The 22,272-nt window shown below is 32.3% G+C and overlaps 1 protein-coding gene across 1 annotated transcript in view; it reads right to left on the bottom strand.

Moving 5' to 3' along the window:
• Positions 1–22,272, bottom strand: part of LOC134529473 (twitchin) — a 547,023-nt gene that overhangs the window by 170,956 nt on the left and 353,795 nt on the right. Inside the window, exons 74-85 of the mRNA XM_063363606.1 lie at positions 20,422–20,596; positions 15,843–15,970; positions 14,986–15,130; positions 10,835–10,971; positions 10,197–10,381; positions 7,918–8,032; positions 7,037–7,172; positions 5,258–5,424; positions 4,076–4,357; positions 3,590–3,730; positions 3,241–3,399; positions 1,318–1,620 (exon numbers count right to left, since the gene is read on the bottom strand). Of these exons, the coding sequence (XP_063219676.1) occupies positions 1,318–1,620; positions 3,241–3,399; positions 3,590–3,730; positions 4,076–4,357; positions 5,258–5,424; positions 7,037–7,172; positions 7,918–8,032; positions 10,197–10,381; positions 10,835–10,971; positions 14,986–15,130; positions 15,843–15,970; positions 20,422–20,596 (2,073 nt within the window). The remainder of the gene's footprint in view (positions 1–1,317; positions 1,621–3,240; positions 3,400–3,589; positions 3,731–4,075; positions 4,358–5,257; positions 5,425–7,036; positions 7,173–7,917; positions 8,033–10,196; positions 10,382–10,834; positions 10,972–14,985; positions 15,131–15,842; positions 15,971–20,421; positions 20,597–22,272) is intronic.

Raw genomic sequence — 22,272 nt, 5'->3', positions numbered from 1 at the left:
ATTTAATCATTTTAAAAAACTTTGCTTTTTAAGTATTTAACACATATATTCAACACAATACAAGCAGTTGTGCCAAAAATCTGACAAGTCTTCTCAGATGTTTGAAGTGCAAAAAATGGTAATTAGTGAACAATTTCAGAAATAGCATATTTAGGATTAAAATTAAAACATTTGTAATTAAATACCCCGATGAACATTGTAATCTAATGTTTAAATTTAATTTTATCTGATTTAAAAGAAAGCATCAGAGACACACTTGAATAATTAATTTCCAAATATTTATTAGTAAATAATTGTGCATCAGTAGTTTGTACTAGAGAATGGTAATAACATTTTTCAAATTAAATAAACTTTATTACTTCTTTAACTTATTCTAATTTAGTTGATTTGGATGTCTTATTAGGAAAAAACACGCACGCAGGCACACACACACGCACACACATACACACACACACACACACACACACACACACACACACACAGAGAGAGAGAGAGAGAGAGAGCTACTGTTACGTATCAGGAAACATTAGAGACGTACATGACAAGAATTTAACACAGTATAAATATTACATTTTAAAATTTGAGTATTTTAAAGAATGAGTGGGAGAATAGTGCAAAAATTTGCGAAGTAGATAAGAAATGAGTAGCCCAAATTAAATTTTATTTTTATGAAAAGTTTTCAAATTCAAGCTATTAAAAAGTGTTATATTTCTTTAGCTTAAAACATCAAATTTTTTTTTTATTTATGTTAAATTCCAAAGTTCATATAAAATATTTTGTAAATTTTTTAAGTACATAGTTGTAATAACAAGCTTAAAAGAGCTTTTCATAGCAGACTAACTCAGTCTTTCGTTCGTTTATGGAAACGCTGCATGAAAACCTTGGACACTATCGAAAAAATAATCATATTTATGTTTATAATTTTACTTTTTCTTCAGATACCAAAAATTATAAACTATTCATCAACATGCACACATCATGTCTACATGTCGAGCATGTTTGTTATAAATTATTTCCCATTATTTTTGTGGTGACAATGGTGGACCAAGTGACAAAGTTTCTTATAAACAACAATGCCACGTTCTGATTAAGACAAAATTAAAACACGTCCATGATTTGGACCTGTTTATAATTTATAACAATTTAGTTTGAGAAAATAAATTAACTGTTCCCGTTTTTACATATTAGTAAAAGTATTTGCATGATCATTTGACTTTCAGATAATTGCATCACATATTAAATGAGCATATTATGCAGCCTCAAAGGTTTAATGGGTAAAAATCATGTATTTTTTATTTGACTTTAAATGATACATACGCTTCCTTGGCTTAGCTGTGACTGGCTTGCTGGCTTCGCTCGGCTGGCCCGGGCCAGCCACGTTGACAGCGCGCACTCGAAACTCGTAGGTGACGCCTTCCTCCAGATTGTCGGCGCGGCCTTTGGGCTCATCCCCGCGGGATTCGCCGGCCTTGGTCCACCGTGGGGAGCCCTTCTCGCGCTTCTCGATGACGTAGCCCGTGATCGGAGACCCGCCGTCAGACGAGGGCGGGGTCCATCTCAGGTCCACGTGGTCCTTGTCCCAGTCCGTCGCCTCGGGCGTGCCCGGCGCCCCAGGCTCATCTGGAACCACAGCAGTAGGATGCACGCTAAAACCCTGCCAATGTCCGTCACTGCCCGACACATACAGCCTCACCTGGTAGAATAAGGTACAGGCTTTTATGTAAAACAAAAATTACCAAGAAAAGTATACTTCTTTTAAATTTTAAAACAGAAATTACTTAAAAAAAATACATCTCGTACTTTTAACATACATTAAGTTCTTGACTACCAAACAGATTACGCTCCGGGAAATTGTTAGTTAAGCAAAACGTCCATTAATTAAATCACGTTTACCCATAAGGGACAATGGTTAGGTCTTGAGTTATGTTCCTACACCTTCTGAAAATAATTAACATGTGATGTAAAAACTTTACAGCCAACTTGTGACATAGCAGGTGACGTAGTGGGATGACGCACAGCACAGCGAAAAAAATCCAACCTTAAGAGCTTTGAGAAAGAAGCATTAAAGTCTGGTTACCTCATCAAGAAAGAGACTGAAAGAAAGGAGAACACTAGGAATGGCAGATTTACATGCACCAGTGACGTGACTGTGCCGTGGTCGGCCGGTAACTTTACCGACCATGATCTTATTATGATTTTGACTCACAATTGACATTGTTTCATCGGTCATCTGGCAATTACACTCGTAAATATCAACCACTCTCACGCCCATTAAACAAGAAAATATTGTCTGCAATTATTCTACGGTCATTACGGTGATGGCTACAGCACTCTTTGCAGCGGCATGGACATGCCCTGGGCAACAGTAAACTAAACCCTTCGAATTTATAGAAGAATATTTTCAACCTCGTTGTTGGATTTCCAGGCCGGCCACAGCACTGTCACGACATTGGTGCATGTAAATCGGCCTGAAATGAGAGAGTGCACGTGACAAGTGGCTGTTCCCCTTCACATGCCTTTAATGGAAGGATGGTTAGACAATGTAGAAAAGGGGGGGGGGGGGGGGGTTCCCTCATAGGAAAACTTTCTTCTTCCCATAACTAGAGGACGATTTATTATGTTCTTTTTTCATCTATATGGCTACGTAGAATTAAACACGTACCTACATAATGAGATAACGCAACAAACTATAAGAACTTAATCCGTATTTATTTCAGGTGAACATACCATTAATGCACAGTGCCTATATATACAACGGGGGACTAATGGCTGGCTAAAAAACTGTTTGGAATAGAGTGGCTTGTGTGTGTCACCGTCCGGCAAGTTGGTGAACGACATGCACTGGACACACGGGCTGGTGGAAGGAGTGAGTTGGCTGTAATTTTCTTTGCCACATGCATTGTAAATATTAGCAGTGCTGCATCTTACCTTCCTTTTTATAGGCATGGTAGGAAAAAAACTTACTCTTTTAAAATAGTTGTGCAATCCTTAGTTAACCATTGTCCATTATGCATGCATGGAAGAATTATTCACATGTGAATGCAGTGCAGTGTTTTTATACAAGTGTGTATACAGGCTATTCAAGAAGTATCAAACCTGCTGCGAATTATAATGTGAGGGTTGGAACTACCTTTTCTCAGCAGAAGAGTAAGTATGTGACATGGGACAGTTATATTGTGCACAAAAACTTTTAAATAGAAAATTGGTGATACTTGAGTTTTTTTAGGCAGACATAATTACCAAATGGATTCTTAGCGATGATGGGTTTCTCCGCCTCGAGGGGCTCAGATTCTCCCTCTGCATTCACAGCCATCACGCGGAATTTGTATTCCTGTCCGGGCTGAAGATTTTCAACATCCATCTTTGGCTCTTTTGTCCTTCCTACTGGCACCCATCGACCTGCAAAACGAAACTTATTGAGACACTAAGTAAGAACAGAAGCTTTATGTTTAATAACATGTAGTTTATATGACAAAGATAAAAGTACAAACTAATTTTCTTTTTGTAATTTGCTGTTTGAAAGATTAGGTAATTACCATGTTAAAATGTGTCCATTCAAAAATTTATACAGAATAAAATGATAAATTACCTGTGTCTGTGTCCATCTTCTCCACAACATAATTCTCAATAGGTGATCCGCCATCGTCTTCTGGTGGGTTCCATTTCAAGCTGCAACCTTCCTTGTGAATGTCAGATACCTTCAGAGGGCCTTCAGGCTTACTTGGCTTATCTGAAAGTAACATTTATGAAGTTACAAACTCGGAAAACCATGAAAACATTTATTTTTTTTAACTTGGTAGCTATTAAATATAAATGTTTCTGGAAGAAATAATAATAATGGATCTGGCTGTTATTTTAAAACTGTTTTGACTCAAAAATCATTTAAGTATCAGTATCTAATTTTTCAAACCTAAAAAATCACAATGTTAAATAAACCAAAATAAATAAATTTTGGTGAATGTTTAACGTAAACATTTGTTAAAATTACTAAAATAATTTCCTCAAGTATGTGTAAAATACATATTATACTTGAACTGACATAAAATTATGTCTATCTGCGAACAGTACAACTCACCAACAATAGTAATCTCTACAGACGCTTCATCTTTTCCAGCGCTATTCTCAGCTTTGATGACGTATGTTCCTGAATGTTTCCTCGTGATGAAAGAAATTACTAGTTTGGTCTTGTAATCTTCATTGTCTACAGAAATAGCATCTTTAGTCTGGAGACTTGCTTTGTTTAGGAACCATGACTTGGATGGTGGCGGTTCACCAGTGATCTTCACGTCAAAGCGGAGATTTTGGCCAGCTTTGATGGTCTGATCTTTGAGGGCGCTGCGATCAATTTTAGGGGGTGCTGAAAATAAACAAATTTTATTAATAATTGGAACTTATGAAATAATTCAGGGCAGGGTTTTTAGTGAAGCCTACTAATATATAAGGATAAAAAAATTGCATGTGTGTTCAATGTAAAAGGTTATTTATATGTGTAGTTCCTAAATTTTAGATGAGAAACTGGCTCATATGTTTTGAAGTTTATTTTATGCACTCTTAGGAAATTTTTATTTCATTAAATAAACTTTATATATTTTTGTAATGCTTAAACAAAATCTGTAAAATTATTTTGCACATTTATTTAACTTCAAAAGGATATGATTTTAGTTTTAGACATTAGAATAACTTTTAATATATGAATCAAAAACATATTCCTTTCAAGTACAATATTGTTTGAAGAGTTGATGTAAAATTATATTTCCTGGCTTTCTACAGTCATACATTTTGAAAGAAATTATTAGTAAGCCTGTACTAAAATGTAAAATACCATCATGATTGGGATAAAAATAAGGCTTTAAAAGCTTTAAATTAAATTTGATCATGAAATAGAAAGAGAAATAAATTTATAATAGGTTACTTAAAAATATGTGTTATTTCATAAGAATTTTAAAGAATTAAAAATAAAATACAAGGTATTGCTGAAACATTTAAATTTAAATATAGTTTATTTTATAATTTGAATTATTAAAGTACCTATAAAACTAGATTTAAAATTATAAAAAAAAACCTACTTAAAAGAACAAACAAATAATCTACCTATTAACAATGTAATTCAGTGTTTTCAGGTCAGAATCTTTTGTGAGGTTTTTGAACACACAGATAACTCACCACATAAATAAAAAAAAATTACTTTATAGAACAACCCAAATTTACTAAACTTAATGGATAAAAATTTAGTTGAAACATGATAATTGTAACTTACCAAAGCGATCCTTTGCAGTGATGGTGTCACTGGGTTCACTTGGTTTACTTTGACCTCCTTTATTCACAGCGCGCACTCGGAACTGATACTTCATGCCTTCCACAAGGTCAGGAACTTTGGCTTCACATTTGTTTCCAATGATTTCCACTGCTTTCTGCCATTTGGAACTAAGCATTACAACACAGAAAATATTGTTAATACCAGGTGTTATGTGCATTTTTAATAAAATTTCATTGAATACATACAACTAGGTTAATATTTGCCTGTAAGGAAAAGAAATTAATGCAGTAGTACTTTACCTAACACATTTTGTAAAAACCTATTTACCTGTTTAACATAGAGTGGAGTCCCGCTAATCCAAACCCCGCTAATCCAGAAATCTGGCTAATCCAAATGAGTTTAGGTTGAAAATAAATTAAAAAATATATGATGAGCGAGTCTTTCAGTACTCACCAGAGATGTGTAACATCTAACCTCGGTAATGAGCAGATTCATGTGTTCTCATGTTGCAAATACATTTATAATATGAAACTCAGGCACAAAATTTAACGTAGAATTCTTTAAAATAATGCAGAGCATGGTAAAGATACAAAAATAGTGTTTTCTACGCGAATCACATGTAGTTTCTCCACCCGCCGCTAGAATTAGCTGCCGGAGCAGCTACATCGATTATTGAATCATTTTATTGGCAGACCTAAATTTTATACCCTATAATGGGACGGCTGCCATAATAGCAAAAAAACTTCAAAAATACTGAACCCTGGCATTACAACTGATTTCCGACAAGAAATTTTATTAAAATACTGTCCATCTTGAAAATTCATTCAACAGTAAATACTATAAAGGTTTCTTTTGGCTTTGAGAACTTTTGATTCGATCAACCACCACAGATAGCAGCACCGTGGTTACAAATTTCCATTCCATTCACGGAATTACTGCTACCAAATGCCGTGTATCGAGACCTAAGATGTTACACATAATAACCTTGAATTATTTTGTATTTTAAAACATGTTTAGAGATTTCATACTTTAAAAAGTGTTATAGGCTATGTTACGTGTTAACTTGTAACAAAACAGATCATCGGCTAGCTCAAATTGGTCCGGTGGTTATAAGCATTAAAGCTTGGAAGAAATTTTCTGGCTGCTGAAAATATATTTAAGTTTTTGTGTGTGATTGATTACTGAAATTTTGCAAGATAACAACATACAAATACTTATTGAAACAATTGTGAACCATATAAAAACTTGTCAAAATGACAACCAAATGTTTGCTTGAACTTAGAAACAATATTTATTGATTGTGACCAAGCAAATGAGTATTGACATACAATCGGACTTCAAATCATTATATCAGTATAAATTGTATTCACTGATTATGTTATACTAAATAAATCATTAAAATATATGTGTTTTCAACGAGGCATGAATTAGTGATTAAAATATAGAATGGTTTTAAGACATTACTAATTCAGTTCGTTATCTAACTTTCTGTCAATTTCCCTGTGTTTTTCAGGTTTTTAAAACACAGTTTCAATCCCCAGAGTTCTTACTGTTTTCCAGACATTCCTTGTCTGCAGTAACCCTCCTATAAGAAACTATTCTAGCATTTATCTGAAGTGATTTCGGTAAAACATGAAAAACTGAAACCAGGTCTAGTGACTGTGCCACCTTACTCCATAGATGCCAAAGTACTGCTTTACAAGGCATCAGTTTCAATTACTCACCTTAAAATTTATACGGTGTAACCTGACTTATGTGAAAATAACATAGACAACTGACCTGTACTGATCTTTCTTTTCGATGATGTAGGATGTGATTTGAGCACCTCCATCTGATTTGGGCGGCGCCCACCGTAAATCTGCTTGGTGCTTGTTCCAGTCTTTAACCTCTGGCTTTCCTGGCCTGTCAGGTTCACCTGTTTTACACAAAAATTGGTTAAAATAAACACTTTGTTTACTGCTGTGAAAACCTTGTATCAAAAATAGGACAAAGTCATTTGAGATACACTTAATATACAACAGTTTCTTTAAAAATTAGTTTCTACACATACTATATGATACTGGCAACATTCATATTAATGAGAACAAATAGAGGTCAGTAGTCTTTCTTCCCCTATATCGGCTTAGTTATGGATAAAAAAAATCCTTAAATCTGAAAGATTAAAAAATATTAAGATGTCTATTGGCATTCTAAAAGTAATATATCTACTTCAAAGTAGGTGATTGATTATCACCAGAATAATAAAGTTTGATTAAAGTATTTCAAGTTGTGCAAGTGTATAATGGAGGAGCCTATATTAGTATTAACAAGATATAAAATTATACAAAAATATACTGACAACTTTTCCCTTAAGGGAGTTATAATGCAATGAAAATGAAGTTTTAGAAGATTTTTTTTATTAAATCTTGAAACCTATTTGCAGATAAGCAAAACATGAGCAAAAAAAATTTCTTATAATACAGATCTTACACATGTAAAAAAATGATTGACAGTATCACTACCCCTTTAAAATAAATGGGGTTAGCCAACCTCTTCTTGCATGTAATTTTATAGCACTAAGCCACCCTCAGTTTATTAATGCAGAACTTTAGGGAGAAATTTGTATGTTAGTGATTTTCCAAAACATCCAGTATAATATTAGCAAAATGAATACCACTTACTGTAAGGATTTTTCGCAAGAGTAGGAATGTCAGTCTCTAGAGGTTCAGATTCGCCTTCTGAATTGACCGCTTTCACACGGAATTGGTACTCTTTACCCTCATTCAGACCTGCCACCTGTAGAAAACAATATGGTTGGTAGCCATTACAAATTTTGGTATTAAGAATATAAATAAAACCAATTTCCAAACCGTTTTCACATTTTAAGAACAATATTAGCGTTTACTGAAAATTAAAAAAATTACATAAGATACACGAACAGGAATAAAAACTGTAAAATGACTTTGTAATCAGGAAGAACCATCAGCATTGAAATAAATGCACTACAAGTAGGCCTGTGCAAATTTTCAAATTTTCAAATATCAAAATGAATCTTTTATTGTTTGTATTCAATTTAATTTTAGATATATAAAATATTCTTTTGTATTCAAAGTGTGGTTAAGCTGTGTCATATCACCTCGTGTATTGATAAAAATTGGGTTTTAATAATTTGTGTACAATATAAACGTGTACAGACCTGTTTCAATATATAACTGGGCCAAATGTGATATACCTGACAAGAGTTAATTTTAATATGGGCACAGTGAACTGCAAAATTTCTTAAGTTCAGACGGGGACAATTTGTAATCTGGAAATGTTTTGATTATTTAAAAACAAAGCAAGCAAACAATAAGCAGTTTGCAACAATTGGAAGAAAACAAAAAAAAAAAACTATAATTTAAAAACATGTTTTACATAGCCGTGTTTAAGGCTTTATGAGTAATTATAACCATGGAGGGAGTGCATCATACTTTAGATAATTATTTTGTATTTAAGTTAAATGCTTGTAAAAATGTAGAGATTTCAATGGTTTAACTTCAATGAAATGAAAAAATATTTTCACCGCATAATTTTTGCATTATTTATTGCCCAAGTTAAATTTTTAACATTTTTGGGGCGTACACATAAAGAGAATCAAGTGGAAAACAGTACTTTAACTTTTTAGGTATAACAAAAATGCTACTGGCTACTTAAAGAAATGGTTGGAATTTCTTTCAGAAAATGTTATTTAATTTTACTCGGCCTTTCAAAATCCTCAAATTTGTAAGGATTTTGACAGTTACGCAAAATAAAATAAGTTTTTTGTAATAAACATAAAAACCCTATAATAGAGTAATCAGTATCATTGCCTTTAAACCTAAAAAGTGTTAGTTCTGAAATCCATTTGATTATTTTTAATCGTACTCCCCAAAAACAATAAAAATGTAAATTTGGCAGTTAATCTTTAACCTGTGCGAATAATCGAATGTTCATAATTTTGAAATTCAAAATGAATAGTTTATTATTTATATTCAATTTGATTTCCAACACTAGCACTTTGAAGAAACGAATATTCAGTAGTTTACGAATACAGCTGTACAGGATCTCAAAAGTTTGGAAAAAATTTGGGATCATAAATGATTTTGTCGTCAGGCTGGACAAAATTTCCACAGGATTTCCATAATGTTTTATGGTTATTTATGTGGAGTTTATTGCTACATCTGGCCATGTAAATTTTGAGAAGACTAATATAGTAAGTCCAGATTTAACACATAATTGGGAACCATTACTAACACCCATGTCATTAAGTATTTTATGGAGAAGAGAGTCCACAGGTCAATAAAAATAGATCAGAACTGACAGCATACGATAAGGATAAATACATGTCCCTCTTAAAGTTGACAGTTTTCAGATCAGAGGGTAGAAAAACGGTATGCCAGCTGTGTGATTAGTTTCATTCAGAATGGGGCAGCGAAGAGAAAAAACTTATCTAGATCTCGTGGAAAACATCTGGTCACATATTCACAGCAAAGACTCCTAAAGCCTAAAAACCTAAGAAAACATTTTTTTGGTGGATGTTATAGAGTGAACGATGACTGCATACAAGCGAACACTCACATTTCTTGCATAATGACAGTTCAGGCAATTATCTTGTCATGCATGGTGCAAAAAAAATGATCACACTAAGAGGGGAGGGGGGGAAACTTTGCCTCTTTTACTAAGCATACATACACTGGACAGAAAAAGAGAGGAACTTTCTAAGCAGCTATTGTGTTCCTACACTTTAGTAAATACAATCCCTTCTTTCAATATAACATAAATAAGTATATATAGTAAGAAAGTAACTAATACTGAATATATTTATGTAACTTTGACGTACTTGTTAACCAAAGCAGCTGGAAACAATTTTAAGTGGCTAATCACAACTTGAAGTGATATGTTGAAAAATAACTGTAAAAACTTGTTTTATCAGTATTTTTACCTCAGCTTCTGGAGTTTTGGTGGTGGTGACTGGGACCCACCGCCCTGTATCTGTGTCCATGCGCTCAACAATGTAGTGATCAACAGGCTCTCCTCCATCATCCTCTGGCTTGTCCCATTTCAGTTTACAGCCTTCAGCTGTGACGTCGGATACTTTCAGAGGACCCTTCGGCTTGCTTGGTTTACCTGCAAAATTTTAATATGCAGAGTTACATTTCATTTCCTTTAACACCGCTGAGTATCCAAAAAAAGCCATATTTATAAAGAAGATAAATTTTAATGCAGAAAATACAGATGAAGATTATGAGAATTTTTAATGCAATATTCTGTCCGCGGAACATTAAATCATAAAAAGTAAGTATATAAAAATGGCTGACAAAATTTTTGATACAAGTAATAATAGGTTCTACAAAATAAAAAGAATTAATAACACTTTACTTAAATATAAAATTGATAAATAAAAATATATACAGTTGTAAATAATAAATAAAAAAATAGGAAACAAATATTTAGTATTTTTTTTAAGAAAATAAAAATTAGTATTTAATAAAATTAATAATATAAATTGTATTTCAAAATAAATTCTAAGACTTTTCAGACATTTCTAAAACCAAGATAAAAAATAAAACCAATACTCACTGAGCACAGAGAGTTCCACATCTACTTCATCTATTCCACTGTCATTTCTCGCTGTCACTTTGTACACTCCTGTGTCAGATCTCTTCACTTTTTGAAGAATAAAAGTTGTCTTATAGTCTTCATTTTCAATTTTCAACCTTCACAAAATAATACAAAGCATTATTACAAATTTTTTAAAGTGTATTTAAAGTGTATTTATTAAAATATACAAAATATACAAAGTATACAGTATCACAAAGTTCCTATGTTATTTATTTTTAGTGTGATGAATATATTTGAAATACAAACAGAAAAGAAAACACCAGTGTTACAACCCCATTTATTATGACCACCTCTATTACGACCCATTTAGGGGAAAAGTGAAAAAATTGTGTAAGAAGTCAAATTTTTAAGGAAATCGGCCGAAAAATTCATTCGAAGAGCGTTTTACTGTGTTTCTCTTGGTGAGCCCTGTACTACACGTGGTGCAGTAGATACTCCGTCCCCTGATTTATCCACTTCACCTTCTTACCACAGATAACGGTTCTGAGGCTCCAGCTTGTCTTCCCGCCGCCCTGCGCCTGACAACCAGTGATATCGCTTGCTCTTTGACATGCTACCCTTTCTGTTTCTGTTATGACATGAGACTTAAAAAATTTGTGATCACCATAAACTCGAAAAATAATGATATATGTAATATATTGAAGTTGGAACACTATTTTCAATTTTTTTGAAATGAAAGAAACTTCTTTAGGCACGATGGGAGAAACATTTCAAGGCCGAATTTTAATGCAAAGTTTTAATGAAACTTTGTTGTGAAACATTTATGACATGAATAGGACAAAGAATAGGTTGTGGATGGTGCAGATAATTGGCCCCGATGCCTTGAGCGGGCTGCACATGGCGGCATGCGGCTCAGGTTTAACCATACAATGTTGTAGGCATAGGCTGGTCGTGGCGGTAGGGACCCGCCTGTGCCTGACGCCACCCCAACTTAAGGGAGTACTTGGGCAGAGGGCAACACAATGGGGTTTGGGCTTATGGTTGTGCACCGCACCACCGGCCTTATTCGCAAGAAAATATTTTTTTTTATGTAGGCATTATTATTTTAATTACTTGTGTAAATCAGTATTGCTAAACAGTATTATATGAGTATTGTTTTAGCTGTGTAACTAATTTTTTTTTGCTGGTATAATGCTTTTCACGCTTTAGTTTGACAGAGTAATTATTTGTCACAAATTACTATTGAAGTGAAACTTCTTTGGGTACGATGAGGGTAAAATTTCAAATACAATTTCAAGGCCGAATATTAATGCAACCTATCTGAAAATATTGTTTTGAAATGTTTGAGTTTCTGATGCCACAGAGATATAAAGAAAGCAACTATGAGTCAAGTATTAAATTGGCAAAGAAGTTTCACTTCTATCACGTGTACTGAGTAACACATGCTTTTTTTTCTTCTTTTAGATGAATTACTACACAAATAGGCTCTCTATTTACAAACAATAAGTTTTACGAAATTCTCGTCAAAAGTGTTTCGAAAACAGTGCATCGTTAAGAAAAATGCATAAAATAAAACTTGTTTCAAATTTAATTATAAACAAAAAAGATTAATATTAATTTTTCTTTGTATCTCTAACCATTTTAATTTATTGGCAAATCTCCTTATGTCCTTCTGTCCTTCTGTGCGGCTGTTCTCTACTTCTTCCACTGTAACTCCAAGCCCTTCCCACTCTTCTTTTTCAACTATGGTAAAAGCTTAGTTGAAAAACTACATGCTTGGCCTCTAAAGTTATATATGCCAGATTTGACTGCCTCCATCTAACCACTAGTAACATACAAGTGAATTTTTGTGTATTACTCAGCAGTTATTTTAACTTAAAATTTAAAGATGTTATTTAAATATTACTGCTATTTTACTTAATGTTTCTTGTTGACTTAACGTAAATCAGTTTGTATGTTGGCAATGCTGAAAGACTCGAACAGTTTCAAGAACATCCTGAACTTATATTTATATAATAAAAAAATGCTTTTATTTTTCTTATGAAATCAGTGTAAAATTGACTAAGAGCTCATTAAAAGATACAGTTAAGCTGCACATTTTGCTGTGTTAATGCTTGTTTTGATGATAGTAGATGATTCAATATCATTTTCTTGGTTGTATTTTCTTTCTGGAAGTATGTATGCTATTAAAATACATTTATATTTCATTCTGCAATCATGATAATTTCTTGGCCAGAGACGACTAAACACGGAATTTGCGCTAAAAATGCATTTTTTTTTACGTACAGGAGTCAAGGTGGGTCAAACGTCCAAAATATTTATTACTACCCACCCCCACGCCTCCAATTGCAATCCTATCTTCGGGAACTGTGAGTGGTTGTAACACTGGGTTATTACTAAACTTTTGTAATTGTTGTAGTAGTAGCTTTTTTAAAAAAGGCATAGTATTTGTATATTAAAATTATAATCCAAAGTTTATAAAAAATTTAACAATATTGTTGAAATACACATTTAGAACTTTGCTAACTGTAAACAGCACAGAAATTTACCCACACAAAACTGCGTGATTTAACATTTGGGTTTATAATTACACTAATGAAAAATATTGCTGCATATGAATTATGAATGGTTAGCTTGATAGACAAAAACTGATAAAAAAAAATGCATTTACAAAGCACGTGTAATCATATGAAGTATTTTGAAATCAGGAATTTTGCCATGCAATCTTTGTCAATGCATTGCACAAAGAATCTGTTCAAAGGTCCAACTTTGTACGAATGTTATTTCAAATAACAAAATAATGATTACATGTTTAACTCATTTTTCATCTTTAAATAGTTGAAATAATTTACAAAATTTAATTTTAAATCAAAACATTACTACATACAATTTTTTTCTAAAAAATGCAAAATTTTATTGTAATAACATAAACTCTTTATTGACTCTTTATGAAAGTCTTAACAAATATTTAATTTTCTTACCCAACTTCTACAGTTACATTGAGAAGACCACATTATCATTGCATTGTTAAAAATATACATACATATTTAGTATCATAATTTTTGGCAATGTTATTTTTTTTTTCTTTTCATGATGGCTTTAAGTATCACACTATTCAAATACAGTAAACTCCCTATTATCCGCGGGCGGATATTCCGTGGTGCGGATTATCCGCACATGATACGAAAAAATACAGCACATATGTAAATCTGTATTTTATTACAAGTGAGAAAATTTGAACTCTACTGATGAGTATATTGTGTGCAGTATACAGTAAAATGCCACAGGCCTTCTCGGAACTCACGCAGTGTCTAATGAAGTCCCTGAGTACGTACAGTACTGTATCCTTGTAACAAAGTAAGTACCGAGCACTTTTATGTTTACATTACTGAAATGTATTGTATGTTAATTATTCAGTAAAATACTAACATTTTAGCATCATTTAAAATATTTACTTTTAATTGTAACTTCTACTATACATAAATTTTTAGATTTTTAAGTTGAAATTAATGTTTCCTTTTTTGTTTCCCATTTTCGGCTATTTTTTGCAGATTATCCGCGATTTTCACTATCCGCAGTGGCCCTGCCACTTAATTTAGCCGATAATCGGGAGTAAACTGTACATAAATGTTTATTGTTTCTTTAAATATATAGATGTTCAAGAAATTGTTGGTTTAGTTGTAGATATAACTATGTTTCTGGAAAAAGTTTGTGATAAATGTCAGAAATTGATGTATGTGAGAGGATGTAAGAAGATATAATTAAACATGTTTTCACATAACGATTTAAACACTAGAGAAAATTTGCGTAATATTTTTATTATATCCTGCCTACACAACTCCCAGCCTGCTGTTACTACTTCCCCCGCTCTCCAACATCTTGTCTTACCAGTCCCTAAACTGATCAAAATGCACATGACCGAACGACCTACAAGCCACCATCTTCACTAAGCTTCAACTGCAGGCCTACCACCCACAACACACGTCCGATATGACACTTTTACCAACCATTTTTTAATTAATGAAATATCATACAGGATGTATTTTGAATTTTTAAAGCATATCACAGGCTCAAAAATTTACTCAAGTCTTTTAACATGAAGCAATATGGTGATGAAAGAAAACATTTCCTGGGTGTTTATGCTAAAGAATGTAAGTGTATAGAACTACCTGTCACCAGACTTGAGGACCTTGTCGCTGAGAGTCCATGTTATGGTTGGTGCTGGCTCGCCTTTCACATCTGCCTCCATGCACAGCAGCTGCCCGCTTCGAAGAACCTTCTTCTGCAGGTTCTTACGATCAATGCGGGGAGCCACTGAATCACAATAGTCAAAACATGTACATACAGGCTGGACTCCAAATGATCACCTCTTACAACAGCCAATTCTTGTTTGCAGGTTTCCGTTTTTCAATGTTATTTTCAAATTCCATGCATAAAAGTATTTACTTCCGAACACTTACTTAGAACTACACAATCTTAAGTATTAAGGTCATCTTGTAGCCCAACAGAATGATTGATTACTGTGTAAAAATACTAAATTAAAGTGTCACATTTAAACTCAAAATATATAATAGGTGACTTAAAGTTGAAAACGTTTTTTCTCATTCAGGAAGAATTGGGTTTGTATATGTATTAATCTGTCCACCATAATGTCAGTATTCAAATAACCTTTGTTGACTACACTATAAAATTAGTTTTGATAAAAAAGCATAAAATAAAATAAAATTTTTAAAGTATGTCATAGGCAAAAAATGGAATATATGTCATCACTATGTAACATCTTTGAAGCTTGTGCCATTAATTTGATTAGTAGAATATATGGCCAAAAGAGTGGTTATTTTTATTAACAACATATAATAAAAAAATTTCAAAAATTTTTTTTTTTAAATCAACAAAATTTTAAAAATTTAGATACCGAGAAACTTCCATTTTCTAAAAATTATGAACAGTTTGTACGATAACTAATGCTGTTAGACTAAGTGTGATAAGATAATATCATGAATGAGAACACATTTCATGTACTTACAGAATCTTGGTTTGGCGATCACTGATTTTGATACATCACTGGGTTCGCTCTGCCCAGCTTTGTTAAAAGCAACCACTCGAAATTCATACTCGTGGCCCTCTTCAACATTTGTAACTTTGCCTGCAGTCCTTTAAAAAAAAATATAAAGGAATTACATTGTACCTGATTCAAAACACTTAAATAAACTTAAAAATTACAGTGAAAATTATTTATGCCATGCTAAGTTTCAAGCAATCCAGGTAAAGTTGATTATGCATTTCATGTAACCATGACAACTTCTCACAAATCTCTAGTAAAATTAACAATAATTTTTATATAACTGAGCTTTAAAAAAAAAACCTATTTCATCATTGTCAATAAAACTTCACAAAAATCTCTTGAAATTTTTTTAATATTATAAATAAATGCTAAAATATTTAAATATAAGATATCTGTAAAGATTTAAAAACCATTCATATAAATTCTTGCAATAATTAACTTAATTAAGCTTTAATAGTAAAAGCAAAATAAAATTGTATGAAAAAAGGCAAATATAATAGAAAAATCATTTTACCACCTGAATAGTTTAAGTATTAAGAAACTTCAATTTTCACATTAGCAACTAGTTACTTCACACTATTGTTAGAGACAAGATTTTATGGTTTTATTTTTAGTCCAATTTTGTATTTAAACAAAAAGATTTCAGTGATATGTTTTCATTTTTATAAATATGTAATACATATTTCACCAAAAAAGTGTCATGTTGACATACTGTTTTTAAAAAAAAATATTTTATCGTAAGATAGTCTAAAACAGATACATTCTAAACAATAAATTGAAGTCTGCGAGCATTCGTAGTTTAAAAGTAATTCAATAAAAGATGTACAATCAAACAAATTCAATTAATTTTTCTAATCTAACCACTTTGGTAAAATCTTTTTATTGAAATAATGACATTCCCTGAATTTCAAACATTAAAATATTAATATATTTTTTCCTTGCTTTGAATTCAATTTTCATTCAATTCTACTTAATTTCATGATTTTATTTGTTTTTTGGTGATATTTAGTGCATTAACTTGCACTTCAGTGTTATATGGTGTGTTGACAAGCTTTTCGGTGTTATTTCAGTTTTATTGCAATTCACCACACATCACTTGTCCCTACCTACTGTTAATCATATTAAAACTATTAATATAAAGTGATAGCTTTATATGGTAGTAATGCCAAATTTCTTGAAATTGTGTTGAGTAGAGTAAGTGAATTTTAACGATGACAGACATCTAACAATAACAGAATTTTACAGGGAACTTAAAAAGAACAAATAAGTAAAAAGAATAAACTTGAACATTAATTAATCCCAATAAATTGTAGTGCACAATGGGCAAACTAACCCTGATGAAAAATTTAAATTGATTTGTAACTTGTAAAAGAGTAGAGAGGTAATTATTAATTGCAATCCCAATACAGAAGTGTCTCCCTTATCTGACAATCGCATATCCAAAATTCCATATTATGTGACATGGTGAAGCAACGCGACACAGTCTAATCTTAGCCAGTGACTTATGTGTCTGGTATTTATCCCTTCCTTCCACAACGCCATATGCCCTACCACCTCCCTTCACGCCCTACCACCTCCCTTCATGCCCTGCCTCACTTTCTTCACAACGCACTACCTACTCAGTGCAGTGCAGTTTATCATTGTGTATGGATCTGTTTATAGTGTTTTACATGTGTATGTGTCTCACTTTGACAAATATTGTGTTGTTTTGAAAGTGGAAATTTACACAAGTATGACGACGAAAAGGATGAAAGTTGTTGTATAGATAGAACAAAAGCTTAAATCAATCAGGAGACTAGACAAAGGATAGACAATGTAGAAAATAGCTGACGACTTTGGCGTTGGACGGATAACATTAGAAGAAATGGTGTGCATCAAGAGTTACAGAGGGCACATTCAAAGAAGGAAAAACTATAAAAAAATGTGACTATGAAAAATTAGCAAAGCTTTGTATGTTTGTTTTACACAGTTCAGGGACAAATGTGAGCCTATTTCAGGGCCTATTTTACAGCAAGTAAGGCATTGTACTATCTTAACGAATTCAATGACGGGGACCCAGACTTCACAGCAAGTATTAGTTGGCTCGACCGATGACAGAAACACTACGGCATCTGTAAATTGCGTGTTTGTAGTGAAAAACTGTCATCGAACTTTGAAAATGTGGAATCATTCAAGATAAGATTTCAGGAATTTATTGAAACTGAAAACCGAACGGGTGATCAGATATTTAATGGTGATGAGACAAGGCTTAATTACAAAATGTTACCTAGTAGGAGTATTGCAGCAAGAACTGTAGCGGCAGCCCCTGGCTACAAGCATAGTAAGGAAAGGTTGACTATTTTAGCATGCAGAAACACGAAACCTCACAATGGACCTTGTAATGATTAGGAAGTCCAAAAATCCTAGAGCCTTTAAAACAATTTCAAAAGACTCTTCCTGTAAAACACTACAGCAGAAACGTATGTGGATGAGCAGTGAAATTTTCAAAGACTGGTTTTTTAAGGAATTTATTCCTTCAACAGAAAAGTATTTGAAAGAAAAAAAAAATTACTCAGAAAAGCCATTTTGTTGTTAGAGAATGCTCCAACACACCCTGTTGCAGAGAAGCTTTCAGATGGTGACATTAAGGTGATGTTTTTGCCTCCCAATGTTATTGCCACATGCCAACCTATGGATCAGGGTGTATTGGAAACGATTAAAAAGAACTACCACAGAAAGCTACTGTCTACAGTGATAGAAGAAATCGATTAAGGGTGAGACATGATTGACAAATTGAAACCTGTTAATGTGAAAGGATGTTGCTTATTGGGTTGCAGGGGCTTGGGCTGATGAAAGGGCTCAAACAATTGCCAAATCATGGTAAAAGCTGCTCTGTAATGATGAAAAGTAAGTATGGACATGGAAAGCACAGATGAAGCTGAAGAAACATTCTACCTTTAGTGCAACATATTCCTGGATGTGAGGATGCATCTTTGCAAGAAATCAAACGTAGGGTGGAGGCTGATCATCAGCATGAAATAACCTATGGAGAAATTTTCACTCTTGTCAATTACAATGACAACGAAAATTGAGATGAAGATCAAACACCGACTGTTGAGCCTCACAGAATTTCACTTAACGACAGAGTTAAGGTTCTAGAGACAGCAATTCAATACAATGAGCAACAAGAAGCTACAGGAAGTGATATAATAATGCTGCAAAGATGGCGAGATTTGGCAGCAAAGAAACAGCACTCATCAGGAAAACAGACTAAAATAAAAATTTCTTTAATTCCTCACAGAACTGAACTTTAAGTGTAACATTTGAAACTCGTAACTTCAGACAATAATTCTGTAACTGTAAGTTTATTTTTTCAATTCATTTTTCCTTATTGTTTTGTTGTAAGCATACAACATGATTGCGATGTAAGATTGTAATGTGTATTACATATATATGTACAATGTATTATGTTCCAAGATAAAATGTAGCTAAAGGTTTAAGAAGCTTTTTCTTGACTCCTCCCTATTATACGACATTTTCACTTATCTGACGTTGTGCCAGCCCCTTTACGTCAGATAAGCGAGACTCTACTGTATTAATAAAAAAAAAAAACTGAGACAGGCAAACGTGATAATGACAAATCCATTTGTTTGAACAGTCATGCCTCAAAAACATTTACCAAAACTATTTACAGAATTTAATATGAATGCTGGATTAGACAAAAATATTTTTATTAAAAAAATTGTAGTAACATCTGAACAATACAGATATTAAAGTTAACACTTTAAAAGGGGGATAAAACAAGTCACCTGTTTAAAATTTGTATGCCTGGGAACACATTACATATTGATGATTGTAATACATATATTTTGAAAAATGGTTAACATAAACATATAGTTTGGGTTAAAAAAAAAATTTTTCAGAGTCAAATATGCATTTAAAGTTAAAAAACATAAGCTTCAAAGGAAAACTACAAAAAACTAACCATAAGATAATCATTTACAGCTGTTAGGTACCAGATGAGCCTTGATGCTAATTTCTGAGTGTGGTGGCCACAGATGACGGTGTTGTGTGGAAATTGCGACGCACATGAGACTTTCATGGCAGGGTGATTACGTGATTAGTTGCCCCTAATAATTCATTATTTACTTATATAATAAAATTTGTAAACACTTTAAATCATGTTACTTACATGAAGTTAAAAAAAGTGTCATACTTAATGTATATACTTTTTCATGTTTAATTACCATTTTGAACATTTTGGTAGTCGTTAAACTGATAGCTAAAAGAATTGCAGAAATAAAACAATTTAAGATTAAATTAATTCTACTGACTACTTTATGACATGTTTTAATTATTCTTTGAGATGTTAATTTTATTTATTTTAAGTAAAAATATATATTTTTTTTTAATTTTAAGAATTATGATATTTCAATGAAGTTAAATAACTTTATGTGATGTAATAAATAATTTCTTCGATGTCCAGGGCCTTGGAAACCTCCTTACCCTGTCTTTGCATAACATTATTCTAACTGAGGACTATTTTACGTTATAAGCATACCTGTCGCCTGGTACAGTGGCTGCATTGACCCAATTGCGACCTTCTTTATCTCTCATTTGGATGATATACTTCTCAATAGGAGCGCCACCATCTTTCTTGGGCGGTGTCCATTCCAAGTCAACAAAATCTTTGTCCCAGTTTCTTAGTTCAGGTCTTCCAGGTTTGTCAGGAGTATCTAAAACAACACTCAATTTTTGCACATGTCCACTATGATATTATTTATTTATAAAAAAACATTGATAAAGTTTTTTTTTTAGCTTTTATCAAACTAAAAAAAATTATTTAAAGGAGGTTGATCATAACTGTCACATTAGGCCAAGGACATATTATTAAAAATATATATACAAATACATATTTTCATCATCATACAAATGTAATATAAAAAGCTGTGTTAAAATTATAAATAATACAGTAGAACCATGTTATGACGTTTCTCAAGGGTGTAAAAGGGAAAAACATTAACAAGCAGGAAATATTAAATTAGCACTTGTCAGTGTTCAAAATTTTTAACAATGGATACATCTAGCATTGTAAACAAATTTCAAGTTAAAACCACTGATGTGAACTCTCAAAGCTTGAAATTGCTTAAACCAAGCCAAAATTATTTTTAAAACATTTCCGTATTCTGTCAAATTGTCTCACAATTCACGACAATGGTGTTTAAAAATGGTGGGAAAAACGTGAATTTTTTTCCTCAAAAAGGGAAATTCTTCATCTCGAAATAGGGAATTTTTTTTATGCATTTTCAGTCATTTCGATTCATTTTAAGGAATTTTGAAGGTCAAGGTCTTTTAAGATGTTGGCAGACATAATAATGAAAATGTCTGTCTCCCATTCCTTCGTCACTTGCATATATGTTTTTTTTTATGTATATGAATGAAATAAATTACACTCTATCAGCAATATAAAACGCTTTATGTTTTTTTTTGTGCCATTGCGTAATGGTTGGCAAACAAAAATATTGTAGAACTACGTACGTACACCTGAAAAAAATACACAAGAATTGCAAGGAACATAAGGTTTTGTTCTTTTGTTTTACAATAGTAAGGTGCCAACAGACATGTAACTCTGAATGTATGTACCTTCAATAGATTGAATATATTGAATATATTGAATATATTGAATACACTGCATTAGCCAGTGCTAATGTGTAGAAATAGTGTTCTGGCACTCTTCCTTTGTGTTTTCGTAAATAATTCTATCAGTGGTAAAACAATGATTGTAAAAAAATTGTACATAAAGTGTAAAGTAAATGGTTTAATGTTTTAAACTTCACAGATGGGATATGTGTTGGAACAGTTAGGTTTTAAAAGTAATATTTGGGTTTATGGAATTTTACGAGTAAAAAGCAAATTTTATAAGCAGGAAATGCATAATTCGAAAAAAAAAGTATATACACAGAAAATAATTACATCGTCCTTAAGGGAAAATGTTAGTACTTAAATATTATGTTATAAGCAGGAAAACATTATAGGCAGTAATGTTCCAACAGGGTTCTAATGTAAATATTGTACTAAACACTCTAATAGTTTTCTTACAGTCTACATCAAATACATATTATCTTTAAAAAAATTTTGAATATAAAATGATTTAAAGAAAACATTTTCCCCTCATATACCATTATTCAACAAGTCTTGATGAGAGATCAAATACATAATTCAAGGACTTCTTAGCAGTTACACTATTTAAGAGGGAAATATGAAAAAAAATATGGAGAAAATTAAAATTAAATTTGTTTTTATTGATATCTAGAACACTTTCCACATTTCTTTTAGTTATTTGTTGACCTGAAATGTCTATTATCGAAAAATGACAGGTAAGTTTGTAGAGCAATTAAAATAACCACTTTTA

This window comes from Bacillus rossius, chromosome 2 (genome assembly GCF_032445375.1).
Source record: "Bacillus rossius redtenbacheri isolate Brsri chromosome 2, Brsri_v3, whole genome shotgun sequence".
Lineage (NCBI taxonomy): Eukaryota > Metazoa > Arthropoda > Insecta > Phasmatodea > Bacillidae > Bacillus > Bacillus rossius.
The sequence above is the reverse complement of the archived record's forward strand: the minus strand, read 5'-3'. Positions and strand labels throughout refer to the sequence as shown.